We start from the raw sequence: 26,189 nt of genomic DNA, 5'->3' as shown, positions 1-26,189 counted from the left end.
TCGAATCGGGAGATAAGTTTTTTCCCACTGCTATGCGATAATTCAGCTAACAAACGGTCTAGGGCCGTATTAGGATCTATTTCAGTGATCATTTTCAATTTTTTTTTTCAACTTTGTCATTTTGAAAGTTTTGTATAGGTGATTTTTGGTGAAACGCTTCATTTCGAACAGTTCTACTTTCTGTTGAAAAAAAGCCTCACCTTCAAATACACCCTGTATAAATATAGTGTTCTTTCGCTATAACACGCAGTGTTTTTCATAAAGTCATCTAAAACAAATTTTGGCCCTTCTCACAAAGAATTTTATTTTCCCGGAAGGCTTCTCGTTTTATATTTCTATGGCTCCACCTTCTAAGAATGTCATAAATGCTATTTCACGATAACTATCAAATACCATTACAAATTTGAAGGGGGTATAAAGTTCCTTTCAAATGGGCAATCAGGCAGTGCAGTCAGTTGATTTCTCTGTGTGTTTACACACAATGGAAAGGATTTTCTGCATATTAAATTGCATTTTACAATATTCCATCAAGTGGTTGAAAGTGATAACGACAAATAGGTATTTAGGTAAATAGACAGGTAGGTAACCTTTTTGAAATTTATGGCTACTAAACTTTCACCCCATTACCTACCTGACAATCTATGAATTCAACAAATTTCAATCCAGGCAATTAACACAAGCTTTTACCAACTATTGATTGTTCGATCAAGTAATTGACAATCAGTAGGTGCTTGTATAGGCATGGACTTAGCATAATTAAGTCACTGTTCGGTTCGTACTAGAATTAGTTAAACCAAATAATTTGAAACCTAATAACACTAATGAGTTGTGTGGTGGTTGTGGGTCTGAGCAAATGTGGAATGTGGATAGATTGACAGACCGAATTCTGATTTTCGTTCCATCAATTTGCCCATACTCGGATGACAACTATACAACGCAATAAACAGTTGGAACGTGTGTACCTAAATTTTCAATTGAATGTAATTAATTGTATCCGACTGATTTTCGTGTCGGGATAGATTTCCCAACGGGTGAAATTTCAAATCGTTTTTTGCCGATCTGCGGGCAACAATTTATTTTACCCTCCTGTTATCCATTGCAATAAATGTAAATATTTTTCATGATGTTAATCCAATTGCTACAATCTACCAACACATTTGGAATTCAATGAAGTCTTCAAATCATCATATCTCATGTCTGGAAAATAACGTGGATTTACCAGAATATTTTTGATCCTTGTTCGCAGGAAATTATATTGGACGCTTTTTTGTGTGCTGAGTAATAATTAATAATAATCATCAAAGAGAAAAACATTTCGACCAATGTTTCCAAGTTTTTGATATGTAGGGGGAGTCCGGGAGACTTGCTCAGGTAGGAGACTTGAACCTCCTCAAATGTTTCAATTCAAAATTCGCGATAAGGTTATCGTAAATAGCTTGCGACATACTCGTAACAAGGCACAACTAGTGGTAGCTCCATTTTGGCCGCCATCAGAACAGTTCGGGAGTGAGAGGGTTGAACGTAATTTTGTTGTTAGGTAAGAAATTGAATGATTTTTGTTTGTTACCCAGTCTGATTAGTTCAATAGGTTCTTGGTGTTATTTGGTTTTATTGCTTTCATTGATTAAAACAGTTTTCCAAACGATGAGCCTTTTTAATAATAGTTGTAAAAGTTTCAAGGAAAACATCTGTTGAATAGACTAAAAGGGGGTACGGGAGACTTGACCCATGCAATGGTCGGGAGACATAATCTGTGGTCCAAGTTTCCGTACTGAGATTAGGTAATAGATTGCTAAAAACAAAAAAATTTTATGAAAGAAATGAATATAAAAAAATATACAATGGTTTAAAAAAATAAAAACATCTCGGAAATAAGTGAGAGTGACTCTGTAATAAAAAATATGTATTTGATACGCTGATACATCTGATGATGAAAACCTTGACATAGACAATTGTTGGTGATTGGAAATTGTTTTCTTTCAATGTTTTTCCTGATAAACAAACTTATGGTCAAGTCTCTCTTGCCACCTGTTCAACTCTCCCATGCGTTAGGGAGACATAAGCCAATTTTCGGTTGCTAAAAAAAGAATTGCTGTTCTCAAAATGTATACAACACACAATAGGGAAAAATTACGGTGGTCTTTTTTCGAGAAACTTAATACCATCGTACTATGATTTTTTCCAACAGGTATGTTTGCTGCACTGTAACATAAACATGTGTTTCTTCTTATGAAAACAGTAGTTTAAAATGACTCAGAAGGGCGATGTATGATATATTCCTGAAAAGGCGATCCTTTCATTTTAAACTACTGTTTTCATAAGAAGAAACACATGTTTATGTTACAGCGCAGCGAATATACTTGTTGGAAAAAATCATAGTATGCCACTGGATTGCTATAAAAAAGTATCACTATAATCTTTTCATTTCAACATCCCAGCACAAACAGAAACAGAGATAAGGACCAAAGTTGAAATTTTAAATAAATATAAGTAATTATAAAGAATTATATCTGACACACTTTAGTGATGAGGAGGAAAATTCAAGTGAAAAATTTCAGAATTTAAAACTATTGCGCCAGTTCGAACAAGAAAAGAAAAAAAAAGTGATAAGCTCCATCTATGCAACAAAACTAAATGGTGTGGGGACATAGTCAGTACCATTGAGAATTGAATACTCAAAGTCAGTACTTATTATTTGTGTTCTGTGGTCAGTACCTATAGTGCAGGTTCAGAGAGGGTTAGTGTTATTAGGATTTGGTTAGGTACATACATACCAAGTTGTTTATATTGAAAGCAATAGCAACACAATGTTTACACAATCAAAAGTTTATATTATTGTTGCACTCCAGATAATACACCATGTTTATGTTATTCACGGTCAGAATAATAAAATTTTTTCACCAGATGAAGAGTCAGATTTCTGCATCTGTATGCCCTACTGGCAGTGTCATGAAAACTACACAGGATTATCAGATATAGTGACGGAAGTTGCGGATATTCGGTGAGTTAAAAAAAACCTTACTATTAACAAATTGATATCAAAATTTCATTTTATATTTTTCGTATTAAATTCTTCATTAAATTTCACCTACAATCAATTATAAAATTAATTCATTTCATTGCGAACTATTTTCGATATTCTGTGCATACAATTTATCGCTATGGAACGAATGAAAAATCAAGAAAAAACGATTTAATTTCTAAAGAGAAATTATTAAGTTCAGTTAAAAATTTTATTATTATGTTCACAAATGATACTGAATTTATTTCGGAGATGTATCTAATACCTATATATTTATACAGGATGGTTCACAATGAAGTCCCACAAGTCCCGTATTTGCGTTTCAATTATTTCAATGGCTCACCGCACAGATTTTGATATCAAAAGACCTCTTTTCAATTATTTTTCATCATCAACACACCAAATAATCAATCATGCTGCCTTTAAAAATGAATATATTTGAACAACGCAATATTGAATTGTGAATTTTTTCGAAATTATCAAATCTTAAACAGAATGGCTTATGTCTTCTTCGAATTCAGTTCGCATAATGAGTATTCAATGTAAAAAAAACTTCTGAGCAATCCCAACTGCTTCATATTGTAAAAGAAAGACACTCGCCGAATTATACATTTTCCAAGCCTGTCATTCTGCCTAGGATTTGATGATTTCGATAGAATCCACACATTTCAAATAATACATTTATCCAGTGGCGGATTCGCCTTAAGGCCAAGTAGGCCCGAACCTAGGCGTAGGGCGGCAAATCTTGACAAAAAAATTTGACTAAATTCAACATTAAGCATGGCCGAGAGCCAAGGCTGGCCAAGACTGCAAATCCGCTGCAATTATCAAATACACTGCGCAAAAAAATTGAAGCACATTCTGAAAATCTCAATTTTAATGAAAGTTAACTCTTCTTTGACTTTATAACTTATTTTTTATGTTCTCTCGGGGAGGTTTTGAACGAAACAAGACACATTAAATGGAAGAAAAAATCAGGATTTCACCGAATCTTATGTGAAAGAAGAGAAATGAACAATTTTCAAAATACTGAAATGATGATAAGTGATTTAATACTTGGTATTTCCACCCCTTGCCTTAATTACAGCTCGGCAACGACGGTTCATACTCAAAATGAGTGATCTTAAAATGTTCTGATCTAATCCTTCCCAGATTTCTCCGAGTTGGATTCCTAAGTCATTAAGAGTAGCTGGATGATTTTCTGAACTCTCAGCCTTCTATTGAGGTTGTCCCAAACCTGCTCAATCGGATTGAGATCTGGACTTCTTGCTGGCCATTCTATTCGAGAAACTTCAACCTCTTCAAGGTACTCCTGAACGATGCGCGCACGATGGGGTCTGGCATTATCGTCCATAAAAATGAAATTTTCACCAATGTATGGGGCAAATGGCACTACATGCTCTTCAAAAATGTTCCTTATATACTTATCAGCATTCATAGCTCCATTATCAACGACCACTAGGTCTGTGCGAGCAGTCAAATATATTCCACCCCATACCATAATCGATGTTCCCCCGAAACCAGTAGTATTCAGGAAATTGCACTAAGCATTTCTTTCATGTGGACGTCTGTGTACAAGAGAACGTCGACCACAATGGTAGAGGCAGAATCTAGACTCCTCTGTGAAGAGAACTCTTTCCCAATCGGCCTCTTCCCAATGGATATGCTCTCTCGCAAAATCCAAACGCGTCCTTCGATGGGCTGGGGTAAGAGCTGGGCCTCTTGCCGCGACACGAGACCTTAAATCATATTCTCTGAGGCGATTTCTTATTGTCTGAGTGCTAATTTGCACCTCATGAGTTTGCTCAAGCTGAATTTGAAGGAGGCGAGCGGTTGCAAACCGTTGTCTCAACGAAGTAACTCTCAAGTAACGTTCTTGAATGGCAGTTGTTACCCGTGGTCTACCCTGTCCTGGTCTTCGGACATTCATACCTGTCTCCCTGAATCGCTGCAACATTCTGGACACACTTGTATGGGATCTCCAAACCTTTCTGCAATTCTTGTGTATGTCCACCCTTCTTCTCGCAAAACTACCGCTTGGGCACATTCCTCTTGGGTCAAATTGCGTGTTTCGCGTTGCATAGCGATCGAGTGTAGGAAATCAAACAAAAAAAAACTATTGATCACTAGAATTGATCGAGAACAACTGATTTTAGAATGGAGCCAATACATTCAAAATCTGATGATATCATCTTTTTTTATTCCTGCTGGGAAAAAACATCTGTATTGAAGAAAACCGTTGAAAGTGGATAACATATGCATGCATGATTCTGATAAAAATAATTATCATTGAGAACACCTTCAGTTGTAGAATAAATTTGAGATTTCCATGATGTGCGTTAATTTTTTTGCGCAGTGTATATTTTTAAATAACGTGCTTGAACCTTAGACATAGAAAATTCTGCATTCTAAGGCTTGAACACTTGGTATATGTTAAACAGAGGCATAGGTATAAACATAAAAATTTAGTAAAAGAATTGAGTGAACTGAATTATATCATTGCATTTTTCCAAGGGGTAAGCCGTGAGCGTCTGATGTTAATGATACACAGAGGCCTTTTCATATCCCAATCTCAGCAGGTGACATTGAAATAATTGAAAACATGTATGTTTACTTGCTTGTTTAACAAACTCAATTTTTTTGAATCTCTTTCATCCTATGAAGAACTTTTGGAAAGAACTCTAAAAATAAACTACAGCCAATCTGATATTGTTTGAGTTTGAAACCATTTAGATTTCAAAAACCTACAAGTACATATTATAAAATATCTGTCCATTCACCTTCCGCCATCTATACTTCTTTTCAATAACTTCTCGGCGTAACACAATAAAATGTTTCATACAAAAGTAGACTACTACTCAACTCATATCATGACTTTAAATAATTCGATCGACAGATTTAGAGGGTTGCCAATAGAGAATCAAAATAGACTGCCTAAAGTGCACTAAATATGTATCTACTGTCATAATTTAACTTGAATTTGTACAGCATAATTTTATATATCAGCTAAACAATTTAGTAATAAAACTTGGAATTATCCATCAAGTATTAATTCGATCTGAAACTGCGAGCGACTGTGGTGAGAGCCAGAGACAGTTCGTCTCTATAGAGATCTACGAGAGCTGTGTCTGAAAAAGAGCTGTTGTTTTTCCCTGATTTTTTCTTCGATTTTTTTCTTTCAAATTATTTTTCGAAAGTCATCAACTTTTTTGAAACTTGCAATTCCTTTTCATTGAAAAGATTTCTCCTTTGTATTATTCCAAAGCAGGGCCGCGCCTAGCCAAAGATGCGCCCCTGGGCTAATAATATGAATCCGCCCCTTTATGTTATTTCTTGGAGTGAAAGTGTAAATAATCATTAATTGAAATTTTTTTTATTCAGTTTTGGAAACCAGATGTTTTTTTCTCTTTCGACATCTGTATATGTATAAATATAAAATTTATCTTGCAGGTCATTCAGTTCTGCTGATTCATCTTCACCAATCTCTGCATTCTCATGCGAGGATAAATTCGATGTTTGCTGTAGGGTAGAGTGCGGACGACGAAGACCCAGTAATTACGCAGCTGACATATATGGATTGGGAAACTACGACCTCTACGAGAGGTCCGCGTTTTCCAAGATCTTCCAACCCAGAATTTTGGGTTACCAAAACGAGGCCGAATTCGGAGAGTTTCCTTGGATGTTGGGAATCCTTCGGAATGGAGCATTTCAGTGTGGTGGTTCCCTGATTCATCCGAGAGTTGCTTTAACAGTGGCGCACTGTGTGTACGGAAAAGTTGGATCGTTCAAAATTCGAGCCGGAGAATGGGATTGGCAGGCGGAAAACGAAGATCCTCCCCATCAAGATCGTTATGTCAAAATGGTGAGTTGCATATCCTTATCTAGACCTGGATTAATGTTTCGTATGAACGAAATTTTATTTCATCAACGATCGATGCATAAAGTTATCCCGATCTATTCGTTTCCTTATGCCTTATGACATAATTAAATCACTAGTGATTAATATGGCATTATCCACTGGTGAATCAAATTCGGGGTTTACTCGAGCGTGTCAGATTAATACAAGCAGAGATACCTTGGGCCCTGTAGAGTACCTTTACCAAAAATTAAACCTGTAGGGGGAATTATCTAGGACAGTCTGTCAGAATAGTAAAAAAAACGATCATTGACCATACTCGAGCGTGTCAGATTAATATATATTTGATTAATTAAATGTTGAAAAGTATATATTTTCTTAATCTGACAATTTAAGCTTGACGAAAATGTGCGCCGTGCCTTTTTTTTCTTATTTTAACGCTAATGCTTCAAGAATAACGGAAAATATATAATCTGACAGATCAAGCAAGCCGAAACAATAAAAATCGGCCATGAAGGTCACAAAAATAAGTTTTTCTGAATTATCTATATCTCTCCTGGGCTTCGAATTCATTATATTCATTCATTACATTATAAAGTTGTAGAGCATAACATTTCCTACAAATTCTTTTCGAAGCAATTTTTTTTTAGGTTCAAACGTTTTTGGGATATATGGCGGTGAATGTACATTAGACTGGGTTTCTCAGTGACCTTGGCCTTTCGCATGTGTGGCTAAGCTCCTCGCCCTTATCACCCTCTAACTCGAAAACGGTTGAGAGTATGTAGAATTGCTTCAGACAAAAGTTGTAGAGAATTTTATTATCTACAACTTTTATAATGAATACAGAAACGATTAGAGCTACGGGAAGAGAAATAATTTTAAAAAATGCCTCTTTATCATCCACAAACTGTCAGATAAAGAAAACCCTCCCTGATTAGTGTCAGAGGGGTTAATGGGCCAACTTGTCTGCTACACCGAGATTAACCATCTGTATAAAAATCTGACACGAGACGAGTATTTTCAAAGGACCGCTGCGATCTTGCGTCACGTCCGAATTGTCAGTCTCTTGAAAAGTAGCTTCCTTTGAGTCCAATCCACATATCCTCTAAAAATCAACAGAGTAAGTACCTAAAAAGAAATTTGCAAAATTCATATCTCCTATATTCACACTAGTTTGAAAAAATGCTCGAAATGATCAATTTTCTTGCAAAGGTAGATGAGATTTTTTAAATGGCAAACTGAACTTGTACCATAAATGTATTGATTTTTTGTTGCTGAGGATGATTTAATCGTTTTATCTAACCTATTTTTTGGGCCAAATCTAAATGGATTGATTTTTTTGTTGCTGAGGATGATTTAATCGTTTTATCTAACCTATTTTTTGAGCCAAATCCAAATGGATTAGTTTTTTGTTGTTTCGGAGGGTAATTTTGGTCGTTTTTTTTATTGAAGGTATCAAATAATGAAACTCCTAGTATTCCAATTTTCACTTCTTTCAATAATAACAGAATGTAGAGGAGAAGAATACAAATAAATAAATAAGTACTATAGGTACTCACAAGGGGGCGTTCAGGTGGGTATTAACCCTCTGTTCTGCCAGCAATTCGTCGTTCAAACCCGAAAAATGTGTAACTCCCAATTTAAACAAAAAAGAGATTTTGATGCCATCCCTTAGCGGTTTTCAACATCTACATGCTCAGAAATTTGTGTAGTTCCTTCGAACAGTTAAATATTTTTCCCGCTCAAAATAGAATAATGCTTGAAATTGTTCAAAAGAAATACGTGTACCTCCCTTACACTAGCACGGCGTCAGTGCATATATCCACATCGCATCAGTGGATAACATAAGAAGTAGTGGAAAAATAGTGCTGGTTTGCTGTGAAAACAAAGGTAAATATTAAGGGAGTACGGGTAATAATAAAAAGTTTTTTGTCTCTCCTGTCAAATCAGCTAAAATGGAGTTACACATTTTTCGGGTTTTAACGACGAATTCTTCTTTAAATAATAACAGTTTAATGTATTTTGGGATCAATGACACGCGCAAGTGATAGGTGTTTTTGAAGTGTTTTGGAAAACATGCTTTTTCGTAGGGTAGCAACTAATGAATTATTTGAAATAAAAATTAAAAGCACAAAGACAATAGAACATGTAATTAATATGTTCTTTCATTTTTCATCTTACGAGGATGTATTGATATCTAGTTAGCGTAGACCAGTTCCATGCATAAAAAAAATATTGCATTACCATAGAAACGAGCAATAACTCATTAGAAGTATCAGTGTGAAGTTTGAGGTCAAAAAAGTAAACCAGAGTTACGGAATAAATTGAAAGAAAGATGTCCACCGAAATTGTGAAAATCGAAAAATTGGAGTATCGAGCCATCATCAAGTACCTGTATTTAAGAGGGTTAAGAGGTAAGCAGATTTACGAAGATATGCTTAATACCCTTGGTATTAAACCGTAAAATATTGGACTGCAAGCTTCAAAAGAGGTAAATTTTCCATTGAAGATGATGACCGATCGGGAAGGCCAGTTTCTGTGTCAGTCCCCGAAAATATCGATGCAGTTCATGACATGATTTTATCAGACCGTCGAATTCTACTAAAACGGACATCTGAAGCACTGATATTTTATACGAACGCTTTTATAATTTGTTCACGTCAATTTGAACATGAGAAAAATTGCTGCAAAACGGATCCCAAATGTTTGAATGTTGACCAAAAGCGTGCAAGGGTAGAAGCATCGCGTTCGATCTGTGCTCGATTTGAAAACGATGTAGACTTCTTAAAACGAATTGTTACTATGGATGAGACTTGGGTACATTTCTACGATCCAGAAACAAAGCAACAATCGATGGAATGGCGACACTCTGGTTCTCCAAGAGCTGAGAAGTTTCGTGTCCAAAATTCTGCTGAAAAAGTTCTTGCTTCAGTTTTTTGGGATTGCCATGGAGTAATCATTATTGATTTTTTTGGATAGGGGTAGAACAATAACCTGAGATTACTGTTCGACATAACTGACCACTCTACGAGAAAAAATTAAAGAGAAAAGACGCGGAAAGCTATCCAAAGGTGTTTTGTTCCTACAGGACAACGCCCTTGCACAAAAATCTCATGTTGCATGTTGCCATACAGAAAATTCGTGATTTAGGGTTCGAATTACTAGAACACCCCCCTTACTCACCAGATTTGATTCCATCTGACTATCATGTCTTTCCTCAGCTGAAAAAAAGTAGAAGGTCTTAAATATTCTTCCAACGAGAAGGTATAATAAAAGCTGTGGAGGTCTGGTTTGCAGAGCCAGGAGAAACATTTTTTTTGAAAGGTTCTATATTAGGCTAAAAATTTTTCAATATATTCTCGTAATTTAAAATGAAAATTGACCGGTTCGAGCATTTTTCTACATTTTATTTAGTAGGTAGTGAATAACAATAAATTTTGTGCATTAATTACTTTTTGAACACTCTGTATGTGGGTAACAGACCAAAAATTTTTTTCCTCTCTGCATACTATAAGTTTTGATTACCAAAGGGTTAATTTTATTATAATACCTACTCCTTGATCTATACATATTCGTATTAGTTTAAATATAGGTGAAATTTATACATGTTAGCAATTGCTAACTTACCTCATTACATAAGCATCCAAACAACATAGAGATTAACCATTGCATTTAAATTTTCAGATGGTTGTTCATCAACAATTTGACCCTATCACAGTGAAGAACGACATAGCTTTATTAATCGTTGAAGAGCCATTCAAACTCTCACATTCTGTTGGTGTAGCATGCATACCACCCTCAAATGTTCAATACGGTAAAATTGAATGCACTGCTACCGGTTGGGGAAAAAATTCATATTATGAAGGTACCTATCAAACCACCCTGAAGAAAACCGTTCTTCCATTGATTGATAGAGGTAAGTCTCACAGTCCAATGATGACGTTTTGCATTTACCATATCCGGTACTGAATTTTGATCATTTTTCTTTTCTGTTGAATTGTAGTAAGCAGCTCTTTTTAGTAATCGAAAGTTTTATTATTTTTACAGACACATGTACAAAAGCTTTACAACAAGCCAGTTTAGGACCATATTTTTCTCTAGATCCGAGCTTCATTTGTGCTGGTGGGGAAGAAAATAAGGATACCTGCAAAGGCGATGGGGGCAGTCCTCTGGTGTGTCCCATACCCAACGTAGAAGATCGATATGAACAAGTGGGTATAGTATCCTGGGGCTTGAAATGCGGTCTGAGGAATACTCCAGGGGTGTATGTGAACGTAGCTACTTTCAGCGATTGGATTGACAGGCAAATGGAACAATTAGGCTTCGATACGCTTATTTATAGGTATTAATAATGTATAATTAAAAAATAAAAAGTTTGACTGAGTTGAAAATAAACTTATTTCTGGAAATTTCGAATGGGATTGGCAATGTTCTCTTCGTGAAGATTTTCGACTGACGAATAGGCAGTCCCGCAGCGGCAAATTTTGAATAAATAAATAAATTAAAATTCATAGTGGATCAATACCTTATTCAATAAATGCAGTAGATTTCACGGGATTGAGGACAAATCAGTAGTAAGAATATTTCAAACAAAGACTCGAAATAAACACTTGAAATTTAATAGTTAAGCTTTGCTTGTACAGATAAATTCTTGGAAAAAGCTTCAGATTCATTCGACTTCTGATTTCACCGCAGATAAGAGTCATTCGGGGTAATTGAGCGCAGAAGGTTAGTGAGCGCAGTGCATATCATAGATTTTATCTATGGTGCATATATCTCGACTATGAAATGTATGAAAGAGGGTTTCGTTTGGGTGAAGCAAAGACGCAGAATCGCCATATTAGTTTTTTCATAGGAGTGCGCCGTGCGACGTTTCGTTAACTTTTTATTTGCAATCAATCAAATTTATTAGTTGTCTTGTTAATTTTTAGTATCTCTGCAATTTTTGCCAGGTCCAAGTTCCGAGTCCCATAGTGTTAAACAATATTTTATTCGATCATGCGCATATTAATCTAAATATATAATAAAAAATTTTAGGTTCGGTTAGCTGCTCAACTCTATAAGAACGTCAATTCATATTTTGGCTTACTGGGGAAAGTGTGCGCAGTAAGTGTGCGCATAGATTCATTATATGGGCATCATTTCACTGAGGAATAAATGACGACATGTTTGATTTTCTTGGTTGAAACTAGATCAATATTGTCCTATTTTTTCAGAAAAATATGATGAGCTACCAACAGAGGAATTTGTTCAGAAAAATATGATGAGCTACTAACAGAGGAATGTATCAAGTGTAGTGTTTACCAGGAATGGTGGCACGAACAATGATGCTTGTAAAAAGGCGCTTCTGTATTGACAATAAACAGCATTTCTCTAATATTGTAACATTTTGATGACATTATTTTGTAATTTGTTTTGATTGCACTAAGCACTGCGTTCACTTACCCCGTGAGGTTGCGCACGCTTACCCGCAAAACGGCGCATGTGAACGCATTCCGACTTTCACTATTAAATTTGTTTTTGCCGAAAAAAAAACGTTTTTTTTTCGTTTTCTTCTGATGTTTTTTATAGATTAGAAAATGTTCTATCTTATGAATATGTTTTTATTTTTCTAGCTTCAACATTTGAATAGGGGTAGGTATGGTTTGAAAGGCTAAAGTGCGCACAGTTGCCCCGAATGATCTATAACGCCCAGATTTTTTATACATAATCCGATTATCCATTTAATTCTGAATTGCTTCTATGTATCATTTTCCTATTTTCTCCAGAAATTTTGTCGTCTGAAAAAATCTCAAAATTTTCGAAAATTATCATTCCAATGTTGATATTTTTGGGATTTTTGCTTGAAAATTTTTAATTTTGTACCTTTCATCAGAAGAAATACCAATGATTCTCCTCCGTCAATTAAAAATTCATTTGGACATACAGGGTGTTTCGATATTAATGTCAAAGTTAACCAAAAACCTTAATACTCTTCTTTTCAGAGGAGAACCAATTTTTTTTGGTTGGTGGAATCTATGTAAAAAATAGTGTATAAGTGTAATACATATTACTGCTCTAAAATGGTTGATTCTCAAGATATTTGGTAGTCTTATTTTCTTTTAGAAATCCTCTGATTTCTTTGCTCCAATAGTAAGGTTGAAAGAAATAACAATTCAGTAGATAATGATAACTGGAAGTTAACGGAAAGCGAAAATCGGGTTAATTAGAATCCTATTATTCGACAGAGAATCTGGAAGATACGTTGATAAGTATAAAAACTTTTTTTATTTTCATGAAAATTCAAAATCAATTATTACTTCATTCGTAAAATGGTGAGTAGAACTAATGATGGTTTTATATTTGGGTTAATTTTTTCTTTCATAACATGTAAGTATCATATTATACATGACTAAAAAGGTTGTTCGGCATAGCTAGAAGGTAACGAAATTAAAAACAATTTGTAACATTTTTATTCTCAAAAACTATTGGGAGTCGGAACTTTCGACAGTTAATAACTATACAGGGTGTATTTGAAGGTGAGGATATTTATTCAACAGAAAGTAGAACTGGTCAAAACGAATATTTACGTGATAATGAAAAGGGAAACTTAATAATGCCGAATTGTTCTCATTATTTTTTAGTAACTTACACGATTTTATTAAATGGCTCATTTCGATAACAACTGACAGAAGTGGCTTAGGACACAAGTGTAAAAAAATTTAATAATACTTTAAAATCTCACCAATAGAATTCGTCTAAATTATTCACGAATTTTTTCACAATGGGCATCACAATCTTCTTGTTCGAACATTTCAACAATCGTCGTAAAAATGGGATGTAATGGGGAAACATCATAGCACTTTTTTAAAATAACTATCATAAACACTTTAAAGGAACTGCCCCAATTTTCTACATTATTTTTCACCCTACATTGCACGATACAACAATTATGATTCTCTCAAAAAGTGACCTCATGCATCTAATCCGATGAACTTGGTACTGAACCATTCTGACCATTCATTGTCCAGCCATATGTTTATGTTTGGTTTCGTTTTTGCGATGCCGGAGTCACCTTCCACAGTCCCGTACTTGAAATTCAATGAAATTTTGTCGAACCTCTAGGGGTTGTACCTCAACCATCTTGGATATTTTATATAGACAATTTTTTGGTTAAAAGACTTATTTTAATGAGTTCTACCTTCTGTCAAAAAGAAAGCCTCACCTTCGAAAACACTCTGTTTATACAGGGTGAGTTTTTGACTCGAACAAATATTTCAACGTCTTTCCGGAAAGTTTTCATAATGAGCTGTGCTACTCCTGGAAAAACAAAATTTCCTCCAAAATAACTAGCCAAATCTGTGATACTACACATTTGTGGATCTTTTAAACAGAGTTGAATTCGTTCAAAGTACCCAATTTTTCAAATTTCACAGATACTTTTTAATTTTTGAACATCAAATTACTCGGAAACGGCGCATTATAAGACAAAATATGAATACTTTTTTATTTCACAAAACGTTGAAATATTCATTAAATAGCGTCCAACTTAGTTTCAAGAGTTGGGTTGATTAAATTTTAAGTATTTTTTGGTATGCAATGATCGTAATAAGAAAACTGGAAGACGTGGGTGATATCTTCTGTTGGGAAAAGTTTAATCAAATAAATGAAAAACTATATTCCCAAATTCATTTCATTCGATAAAACCGTTTGTGAGAATTAAATATAACATTTTTTTATGGTTTTTCAACAGCCTGTGTCTTTTGAATCGAGTCGATTCAAAAAAAAGGTAAAGGAAAAAAATGTTTTTTTTTTACCTCAAGAATCTAAAGTTAAAATATTTGTACGAGTGAAAGACTCCCTCTGTATATTCTTTTGAATGTTAGCAATACATTTTTGGTTATCAAACAATACAGCATATATTATGAGTTTCAACAGAGGTTAGTCTAAAGGACTACCATACAATTTGACACAAGATACAATGACACAATGATACAAGCTCAAGGAAAAATCTCAGTAAAAAACCCTGTCTCCCCGTGAGTAGTGTAGTGATGACAAATTTGTTTACAGAATAAGTTTTCAATACTGAAGGATTCTTCTGTATCCTCTCTCCATCTCGAAATTATATCTGAAACCAAAAAACCAGAGCAGAAAACAGTTAAAAAAAATTAATACAACCTTAATCAAACTGATTAGAAAGCTTGGTGTTAACTAAGGAAAAAATAATAAATCATAGATACATAACTTGTTCTCCACTTATTCATCACTAATTTTCATCGAGCATAGACCATTGGACATCCAAACTTTTCAGTTAATATTTTCTGGGGATTTCTGGACGGCATCATCGAAAATATATATCTCACCTTGTACCAGGACGAATATTTTCGGAGAAAATTTATTATTTCCGCATTCCTTTTTTTTTCGTGGAGATCGTCCTATCGAAATGTTGCTTGAAAATCATGCGAAATGTTGAATAATGCTCAACAGTTGTGTAGCACGCCACACCGTCGACATTATTGATTTCTTGCCAAAAGAACAGTGTTCAGTAATTCCGCTCAGTTCAGTTACACTAGAACGGCGGAAAACGCAAGTCGCGGATTCTGCTGCTAGCGATTCCGTCAGTCCGCAAAAGAGTCCGCGCTTTCCCGATCTGACAACGCGGAATAAAAAAAAATAACAATGCCGAGTGAATCAGCTTAGGGCACGCACGACCGATTCGCCGGTATGACAAGAGTGTTTTGAACTTCCGATGGAGCTACTCCAATTGTTGAATCGATGAAGTGAAGGCTAACCTCAAGAACATGCCGGTCAAATTATTTTATAACGAGATGAGTCCCCCTTGCAGAGCTGTTTTGATGACGGCGAGGGCACTTGCCATCGAGTTGGAATTGGAAAAGGTCAATATTTACACGAAGGAGCAGATCGATCAAAATTTGATAAGGGTGAGTGAGTTGAATTGAGGCACGAATAATTTTATACATAAATTTCAACAAAGTCGATGTAAAATTATTATTATCTTATCTGTTAAGATTGAAATTTGGTGCATGGGATTTTGATATGCTGTACAGGATTTTCAATGATTTTAATCACATTACCCAGGCGTTTTTTTCAATATTCAAATATTCTTATGAAAAATTTTTTTATCATCATATTCTTTATTGAGTCACATTAGTACGGGATGAAAAACTGCACCAGCTGTTATTCTTTAGTCTTCTTTGAGCAATTTAGCAATTGCTTACCAATCACAACTTACAATTTCGCTATTGGTGAACAGCACATACGAAATAAACTTCAAACAAAGTTCCTCTATGAGGGTGAATCAACTTTTAAATTTCCACATGATGAAATTGTGGATTTTTTTTTGCTTATTGTCCACATTTAAATACTTTATTCAAAGGATAACTTTCTACTGTTTACGATTCTGTATAGCGCAGAGCTGTTTCTTCAAGAAATTACTGAATTTGGCTAAAAAACAGCCCTAATCTGGCCTGTGCCCTGGACCACTATACAAAAGTATTTTTAAACCGACTATACTATATACTACTTATTGTTGAAACAATTATACTGCTCACATTCCTCGAACAATAGTGTTTCATTTTTTTCTTTATACAGGGTTGGGATAAAGTTTGGCACCAAATTAATATCTTTAAAACAAAACGGGCGATATTTTTGAAATTTGGCAGCTGAGTGTAATGGACCACGATGCATCTGATGAGCATATTTTCATTAATGAGATACTTCCGGTTTAACCAGAAATGACAAAACTTTTTTTTATTTAAATGGGACACCCTGTATATTTCTGCAGATTCTGAAAGTGCACCTTGTTTCGGATCTGTCCATATCGGATTCCATGTAAGAATTATCTGTGAAAAGAAGAAATTCAGTCTTTTTGTACATTTGAGAAAAAATCCATTCAAATAAATGAATCGTTGTTATTTGTATCAATAGTGAGAAATAAAACGAAATACTTTGTATTAGATAACTCTTTCTGCGTTTCATGACGTATTTTTTATGAAAATCTATAAAAAGAAGAAATACAGGGCTTTTACTAGTAGAAAAAATTTATTGAAAATAATTTAAAAAAAATCATTTTAAATGTTCGAAGTGCTTTATTGTCAGGAGGTGAATGGCAAGCACTTCGAACATTTAAAATGATTTTTTTTTAAATTATTTTCAATAAATTTTTTCTACTAGTAAAAGCCCTGTATTTCTTCTTTTTATAGATTTTCATAAAAAATACGTCATGAAAAGCAGAAAGAGTTATCTAATACAAAGTATTTCGTTTTATTTCTCACTATTGATACAAATAACAACGATTTATTTATTTGAATGGATTTTTTCTCAAATGTACGAAAAGACTGAATTTCTTCTTTTTACAGATAATTTTTACATGGAACCCGATATGGACAGATCCGAAACAAGGTGCACTTTCAGAATCTGCAGAAATATACAGGGTGTCCCATTTAAATAAAAAAAAGTTTTGTCATTTCTGGTTAAACCGGAAGTATCTCATTAATGAAAATATGCTCATCAGATGCATCGTGGTCCATTACACTCAGCTGCCAAATTTCAAAAATATCGCCCGTTTTGTTTTAAAGATATTAATTTGGTGCCAAACTTTATCCCAACCCTGTATATGGCATATATCTCACGAAATATCACAACTTGTTAATTGGATTGCGAAATAGTTATAGTAATGGAAGAAAATTCCTCCTGCTACATTGTTTCATATTGTGTAGTTGAATTTTTGAAAAATTATGAACTCTTCTTGAATTTGAAAAAAAAACATTATATGTCTCTTTAATTTAGACATATCTGGTTGTCCAATGGAAATATTAAACCAACAATCTTAAAGAAGGTTCTACATGAACCAAATCCAATAAAGGATCAGTAGCAGCAGTTTTAATGATACGGCACACCGTACAATAAAAACGTTATCAACATTCTTAGTAATAAACAACCTTACAAAATACTAATTTCAAAGCGAAAGGTCTTAAGTTTTACGATGTCAAGTGTTGGAATTAGGGTGTCAAGCATTAGAATGTTCATATTTCCCAGGTAAAAATCTTACCACATCGTTTTTATTGAAGGGACAACAAAATTTCTAACGGATAACCATTTCGGTTGTCCAAGGGACAGGTTGTCCGAGGGACTTATATAAAACTTTAAGCTGTATCTATAATAAACATTAAAGATTTTTTGGGTTTTATTTAACCCTTATGGTGAAATATATATAAAATAGTTAAATAGTATATGGTACAACATAATTTATTCTGATATATTAAGTACTCACGTATTTGTGCCAGTTGTCCGATAGACAGACAATAAAACCACCCAAACTCTCCAACAGGACTCTATCCATTGAAGCCATCAAAATGGCGACTAGGTCTATCTGATTGTCGAAAATTTCAGCTTGTTTTCAAGTATCTCACTATGCCAGCGATATTTGGATTTCATGACTAATTGTTGTCCGGTGGACCTACGTAGATAATTGAAGGGACAAAATTAAAACGCAAGAAATTCATAAACAGTTCAATGCAAATATAAGAACTCGGTACATTTCATCGATTATACTTATCCATACAAATTATTCAGTCCTATACATATCAATTCCGCAAGAATTTTTTTCGTGATATAAAGTTTTATTCTGCAACGTTGCAGAGGGACAATCTGTCCTTTTATTGAAAACTAACTTGTCTTTCGGACAACAATTGAACGGAATGAACGGATAGATTCTACATAGTAAATAAAATAAAATATTTTGTGATAAAATGTTAGATGATATCAATGGGAACATAACGGAATACAAATAAAACTCATTAATTTTATATAAATTTATATTATCGATCAGGGACTCTGAGCGCCTGATGTTGATCAGTTGATCACATAAAAGTTCATTCACCCACGAACTCTTTCATATACTCCCTATATACGATGAGTTTTTCCTTTGTGCTGTGACTATGTCGAAGAATTAACCGGACAACTAATCTTAATAATGCAAGAGCAAAATTTAACTGTCATTTTTCATTTTCATGGGAAAGTAAAGTAAAATATTAAGTTTTCGAAAGAAAACAAAAATTTTGAAGCCCAATGAATTACATAAGGATTTTATAAATATACAGTGAGTTGCTGCTAGACGATTGTCAAAAAATTTTATTCTAAAAAAACATTAGTGTATCGCAGAAAGCTGTCGCTCGAGTTGACAAAATTCCCTAATTCCAAAAGGTGTCCAGGGACAAAATATAACTAAACTTTAATGAGGAGTGAACTTGTAAACATTTTCGTTTATTCATTGATATTCATATTTGAAATCAAAGCCACCTATGCAAAAATTTTATTTATTTTTTTTTCTATTCCTAGCCTCATAAAGATTAATGAAACATAGGAATTCGGAGGCTTATACACGGGGGGTACTGGGGGGTACCTAGAAAAAAAATTTCCACACTAAATCTTCAAATGCAAATGGAAATGTATCAAAAATTATTTATTCACAATAATAAAACTGTATTTTTTTGTATCGTTGCACAATACACCAATTTTCAACATGGTGTAGGCTGCAGCTTTAGCACAAGACATGCCAATTAGCCAATTAATACATCAATACATTTTCAACAGGGTTGGGATTGAGTATTCGACATATAGGAACTAAATTCAAATCAAACAACCATTAGTAATGATACGTACCTATATTTCGATCCTCAAGTTCGGGTCCTTCCTCAGGATGCTACTAGAAACTAGAAGAACCTCAAGCAAGAAAATTATGAATGATTATATATTGTAGAAAAGCCACACAAAACAATAAAACACAACTTACATGTGACTAGTTGTGAAATGAATGGCAATAGTCGAAAATCATACAAATATTCATGTTCACTACGTAATTATCATTAAATTAATTCACATTCATAAGTAACGTCCGCTGATATAAAATAAACAAATGTCATGATCTGAATCGAACTAGCAAATCACCGTCACTCAAAGTATCAACAGAAATACCATTTCGTCGAGAAAGAAAAAGCCAGTAATTTGGTTTCTTCATTGAAATCCACGATTTTCCGGAACTATTCGAAACTTTAATCATGAACTCCAGAACTACCCAAAACAAAACAAAATATCGTTTTCGAAAAAAGTCGAAGCCAAATTCAAGGAAACTGTTCTCACGTTAGATTACGAGGATATATTGAAAAATTCTTAGCCTACTATAGAACCAAACAAAATTTCAATGTCAAAATATTTTATTACTCAACATATTCTCCTCTTAATAAAATTCATTTATTACAGCAAACCTGCAACGCCTCTAGACCTTTCAAAAAAAAAATGTTTCATCTTTCTCTGCAAACCAGACCTCCACAGCTCCTCGTTTTAAGAAAATTTACGACCTTTCAAACTTTTTTCAGTTGAGAAAAGAGATGATAGTCGGATGGAGCCAAATTTGGTGAATATGGGGGTTGTTCTAGTAATTCAAACATTAAATCACGAATTTCTTGCATGGCAACATGAGATTTGTATGCTGGGGCGTTGTCCTGCAAAAACAAAACATCTTTGGATAGCTTTCCGCGTCTTTTCTCTTTAATTTTTTCCCGTGGTCAGTAATGTCGAATAGTAATCTCCAGTTATTGTTCTACCCTTATCTAAAAAATCAATCATGATTACTCCATGGCAATCCCAAAAAACTGAAGCAAGAACTTTTCCAGTAGATTTTTGGACACGAAACTTCTTAGGTCTTGGAGAACCAGAGTGTCGCCATTCCATCGATTGTTGCTTTGTTTCTGGATCGTAGAAATGTACCCAATTCTCATCCATAGTAACAATTCGGTTTAAGAAGATCGAACGGGATGCTTCTACCCTTGCACGCTTTTGGTCAGCATTTGGGGATCCATTTTGCAGCAATTTTTCTCATGTCCAAATTGACCTGAACTATATGATGAACGCATTCGTATGAAATATTCAGTACTTCAGATATCCGTTTTAGCCCAATTCGACGGTCTGATAAAATCATGTCATGAACTGCATCGATATTTTCGGGGACTGACACAGAAACTGGCCTTCCCGATCGGTCATCATCTTTAATGGAAAATTAACCTCTTTTGAGGCTTGCAGTCCAATTTTCCAATTTTTCACGGTTGCATACGGAGTACATTGATCACCAAGGGTATTGAGCATATCTTCGTAAATATGCTTACCTCTTTACCCTATTAAATACAGGTACTTGATGATGGTTCGATAATCCAATTTTTCGATTTTCACAATTTCGGCCGACATCTTTTTTCTTTTAATTTATTGGGTAACTCTGGTTTACTTTTTTGACCTCAAACTTCACACTGACACTTCAAATGAGTTATTGTTCGTTGCTATGGTAACGCAATCTTTTGTTTATGCATGGAACTGGTCTAGGCTAACTAGATATCAATACATCCACGTATGATATAAGGCCTCAAGTTTCAAAAGTTATTTTTCCTAATTGATGAATTATGTATGGCAGCAATTCTTTGAATTTATTCCTGGTGAAGCTCTGTTCTCTTCGCATTATGACACACTGAATATTGTCTGTCGGCATCGAATGCGTCGATAATTGCATCATGCTTGGCACGATCAGGAATTTCGAACCGAAATAGGAATCGATTTTGTAGTTGGAAACTGAAACGACATAATTCTAACTATATAATGCTGCCGCATCATTATCCGCTCTTCTGAATTGTGTCAAAAGTTATTACGTTATTGCGTGTTCCCATTGCGAGTGGTACAATTAGATTATAATGAGGATTTCATCAGTTGCGGATAATATGTAATCTGTGTGGATATTCCATGTTCATGTACAAATAACATGATCCCGTTTCATGTTTGGCGACTTGCAGCCCCTAAAAGCCATTATGTAGATTGAAATATAGTTTGGAAAAATAGATGGTTGGATAATATTTTTGTTGCTACTATCCCTTATCCTCAGTACTCACTCGACTAACGAAATCGAAGCTGTGAATATCTCAGAAAAGAAATTTACAAGCTGGGCAAAATTGGTGATGCCTGAACTATACAACTTTTTAGCCCAACAAGATAATAATAATGCCATCAACTGCATTCCTCTGTCTTCTTTTGTTCTCGAGTTACAGGCCGAAATTGAAATTTAAGCGATTTCAACTTTGGTCATTATCTCCGTTTCTGTTTTTACTAGGATGTTGAAATGAAAACATTATGGAGACACTTTTTGCTAGCAATCCAGTGGCTTACTATGATTTTTCAAACAGTTAAATTTGCTGAGCTATAACATAAAGTTATGTTTTTTCGTATGAAAACAGTAGTTTAAAATGACTTAGATAGAATCGCCATTTTTTCCCGTTTCAGAAATATATGACATCGCCCGCAGTCTTTCTGAGTTATTTTAAAGTACTGTTTTCATAAGAAAAAACACAATTTTATGTTGTAGCTCAGCAAATAAACCTGTAGAAAAAAATCATAGTACGCCACTGGATTGCTATCAAAAAAGTGTCCCTATAATATTTTCATTTCAACATCCAAGCACAAACAGAAATTCAGAAATTAAAACATTACAGAGGCATTTTTTTGATAGAAATCCAGTTGCGTACTATGATTTTTCGCTGAGTTATAACATTAAGTTGTGAATTGTGAAATGCTTGTTTTAACGAGAAGTTGTTGAGCATTGAATTCTGCAACGAATGAGACCAAGGACGTAATTTTTTGAACCACATGTTTCTATACTGAAAGACTGTCAGGATTGTGGAAATTTCACTTTCAAATGTCATATTTCCCGGCCATAGTAAATATCTCTGACAATTGGTCCAACTTTGAGGTCTACTATAGTTCGGTACTATGGTAGAAGGTTAGTCTTCCTGCTGGAGGTATAGAATTTAGTGCTCTACATTTTCTGATGGGTGCTCAGTCGATCTAAAAACATAACTATACTCCATTCACTTTTATTTAAGCAGTCGGTTGGCCATGGAAATTTGACACATTTCACTCTGTGAAATGTGGAACCCCACATTTTCGTACTATACGCTTGTCAAAACAATTTTGAGTTTTAAATCAACGCTATGTTGCCCGTTCTACGTAAAAGTTTCTGTTATTTCGTATTTTATCACAATGTCGAATCTCTTCGGAAAATATGTGACGAACATAATTGAAGTTTATACAAACTGATTGAAGCCATACCAAATCCAGTTATTTGCATGAAAAATACAAGAGATCAGTATAATATCATAATATTATGCACTATGCACTAGCTTGGGGAGAGTTAATATTCGTTATCTTCTTTGGCTAAAGTTTGAATACGTTACATCAGTTGTAGATTTCAAAAATATTAACCCGAAGATGAAATGCATATGATGCAGTGGTTGGGAATGGGTATCTCCCGAAGGAATTAACAGATAATTACAAGAATGTTAAATTCTTGAGCAAGAATCATCTCGCATCAATATAAGTAAAAGGAATTAAAGGATGTATCAAGTCAAGATGAACTTCACCTTTGAACAAAAATTTCACATGAATAAACAATTAGCAGGACAACTGGCCCGTATTTGTGGCTGTTCATCTTAATACATTGATATAATAATAATAATTAGGTATTTATTGGTACCTTAAGACATTTACAATGTATAGGACAAGTCAAATGAAAAATAGAAAAATCAATTTTCGGGAACCTATTCTGCGATGACATTCATCGAAAATCCTGTAGTAAACTTTTCGCATTAATTCACTCAAACATAAAATTCTCAAATGCCACCACTTTTTTGGGTCTCCCAATAGAAGGAAATTCTTTGTCATCCTCTTCATTCACAATCATTCTGATTATGGAAATATTCAGCTGAAATATAAGTCGTTTAGATTCAGGTGAAACATTATATAAATTCTCTTACATTGAATATGTTCGCTGCCGTCTGACGTATTGTGGATTTTAGAATATCAGTATATCTATTTGAATGAGCGGACCTGAATTCTAAACAGCACTTCCTGAAACCCTGTCTCTTTTTTCAATAACTTTCGGCATTGTCGTAATAAAAATTGATATTAGTTGTGGCAACGGCGTTATGACATTAACGACATTTCATGAGTGCCAACCTAACTTCGTTCTAGTTACAAAAACTTGAGAAAATTATTTCATGGCCAACCGACTCCTAAAATAAATGTGAATGGAGTATAACTATTATATGATTTTCACAAAAATGAGTGCTATCACAATAGCATCAGGTGGGTGAAGGAAGCACGTGCCGTGGTTAACAACTCATTTTTATGAAAATCATATACTTAATCTGTTTTGAACTCAATTATGGATTTTCATTTTGAGGTAGGTAGGTATCAGCCAAGTCAACACTGAGATAACAAATTTGAGCTCAAAAAATAGTTCTTTATAATTGGCTAAGATGACACACTCAATAAAGATCTCAAAATACACCATTTTCTATACAAAGTGAGTCTTTGACTTTTACAAATATTTCAACAATAGATTTTTGAGGTAAAAAAAAACACTTTTTTCTACCACTTTTTGCAATTCGGTCCTGATAAAAAGATATAGCCATTTTAAATTTTCATAATTAGCTGTGCCATCCCTGGAAAAACAAAATTACCTTTAGAATACTGTGTGTGACACTGAATATCTGTGGATTTTTTAAACAGTATTCAACCAAAGTAGCAAATTTTTCAACATTCAGAGATATTATAGTTTTCAATTTTTGAACAACAAATTACTCGAAAACGGCGCATTGTACGAAAAAATATGAAGAATACTTTTATTTACAAAACGTTCAAATAATGATTAGATAGCGTCCAACTTAGTTTCAGTAATTGGGTTCTTTGAATTTTCGGTATTTTTATGGTACGTGATGGTCATAATGAGAAAACAAGAACACGATGCCGATATCTTCTGTTCGAAAAAGATTCATCAAATAAATAAAAAACTATATTCCGAAATTCATCTCATTCGATAAAACCTTTTGTGTGATAGAATCAAAAATAACATTTTTTATGGTTTTTAAACAGCCTGTATCTTTTAAACCGAGCCGATTCGGAAAAAATGATATTGAAAAATTGATTTTGTTTTACCTCAAGAATCTACAGTTAGAATATTTGTACGAGTCATTGACTCACCTTATACATTCGCAAATATTTTTTTCGAATATCCCTTAATATCGGAAAAACCCAATAAAATACATTTTCTACAAGTTACAAATGTTAAGAATAAGTAGCGTTCTTTTAGCGGTGTCGAATCTGGCAGAGTGGCATAGCAAAAAAATTGTTTCATCTACTAAGTGAAGTATGCTGTAAAAATCGATACATATGAGGGTGTGCTTTCGCAGGAAAGCAACTGAACGTTGTAAGTTAAGTTAATCCATTATTCAATATTTCTTGAGATCCTTAGATACATCGCGTAGGTGGAAACACATTCGAAAATTTCGCACATCTATTTTAAAGCCGCTAACAAAGCAGAAGAAAAACACTGTCATATATTGCGATACAAGCCCCAATCAGAATGGTGTCAGCCAATTTCATGTTTGAATCTTGAATATCTGTATAATGTCCTCCTTCCTGAAATGGTTACTTCACCTTTTTTTTTATTTTTAGCGATCATTCACCTCGGAAATGTCCGTGTCAAATAAAACAGTATTATTCTGAAAGTTTGGGGATATCTGCCAATTTCATGTTTCACACTTGAATATATATTTTTTGTTTTTCATTCAAATATTTAGTTTTTGTTAGTATATATCTCAAATCATTTTGTGTTTTAAAAAGAGTTCTTATGTTGAATTTGGAACCGATTCTTCTCATTTTATCTGAACGGCCATTAACATAAGGAATTACTTTCAATAAATTTGGTTGTTCTTGAAGGTTTGTTGGTTGTTTCTCATCATTATTATGATTTTGGTTAGACATTTTTCTCTCTAAATTTAATATTGTTTCTTCAATAAAATCTGTCGGGGTATTGATTATTCCAACGCATTAATTTTTCATGATTTACTCTTGAATATCCAAATGATATTAGATCAAAATTTCAGCCTTCCGGAATTGGTTTGAAATTTCACTTTTTACTTGATCAAAAATGGCGTTTGCCGGACATTTATCTACGGCCAAAAAAAGTATATTATCCTCAATTGGGTTTCAAAGTAACAACAAAATTACAACAAAAATTAATCTTCCTAAAATGACTGCAAATTCATCATTTTTACCTATGAAGGTGCGCTGCGCACTAGTGAACGCAATATGTCTCGCAGCTGGTAGTAGTTTTCTGTCCGAGTGAGTCTAATCATACAGGGTATATTTGAAGGTGAGGCTTTTTTTTTAACAGAAGGTAGAACTGGTCAGAATGAATCGTTTCACCAAAAATAT

The 26,189-nt window shown here is 34.1% G+C and overlaps 2 protein-coding genes across 2 annotated transcripts in view; both read left to right on the top strand.

The window, feature by feature from the left end:
* Nucleotides 1–1,481: 1,481 nt before the first annotated feature.
* Nucleotides 1,482–11,261, top strand: LOC123323027 (phenoloxidase-activating factor 2-like). The gene is made up of 5 exons (XM_044911223.1): nucleotides 1,482–1,537; nucleotides 2,905–3,001; nucleotides 6,473–6,884; nucleotides 10,563–10,794; nucleotides 10,926–11,261. The coding sequence occupies exons 2-5, from the start codon at nucleotides 2,931–2,933 to the stop codon at nucleotides 11,225–11,227; spliced, it is 1,017 nt and encodes a 338-aa protein (XP_044767158.1). The 5' UTR covers nucleotides 1,482–1,537; nucleotides 2,905–2,930; the 3' UTR covers nucleotides 11,228–11,261.
* Nucleotides 11,262–15,397: 4,136 nt separating this feature from the next.
* Nucleotides 15,398–26,189, top strand: part of LOC123319807 (glutathione S-transferase 1-like) — a 65,876-nt gene continuing 55,084 nt past the window's right edge. The window contains exon 1 of the mRNA XM_044906753.1: nucleotides 15,398–15,799. Within this exon, the coding sequence (XP_044762688.1) occupies nucleotides 15,659–15,799 (141 nt within the window). The 5' untranslated portion in view covers nucleotides 15,398–15,658. The remainder of the gene's footprint in view (nucleotides 15,800–26,189) is intronic.

The sequence above is a fragment of the Coccinella septempunctata genome, chromosome 1 (assembly GCF_907165205.1).
Source record: "Coccinella septempunctata chromosome 1, icCocSept1.1, whole genome shotgun sequence".
NCBI lineage: Eukaryota > Metazoa > Arthropoda > Insecta > Coleoptera > Coccinellidae > Coccinella > Coccinella septempunctata.
The sequence above is the reverse complement of the archived record's forward strand: the minus strand, read 5'-3'. Positions and strand labels throughout refer to the sequence as shown.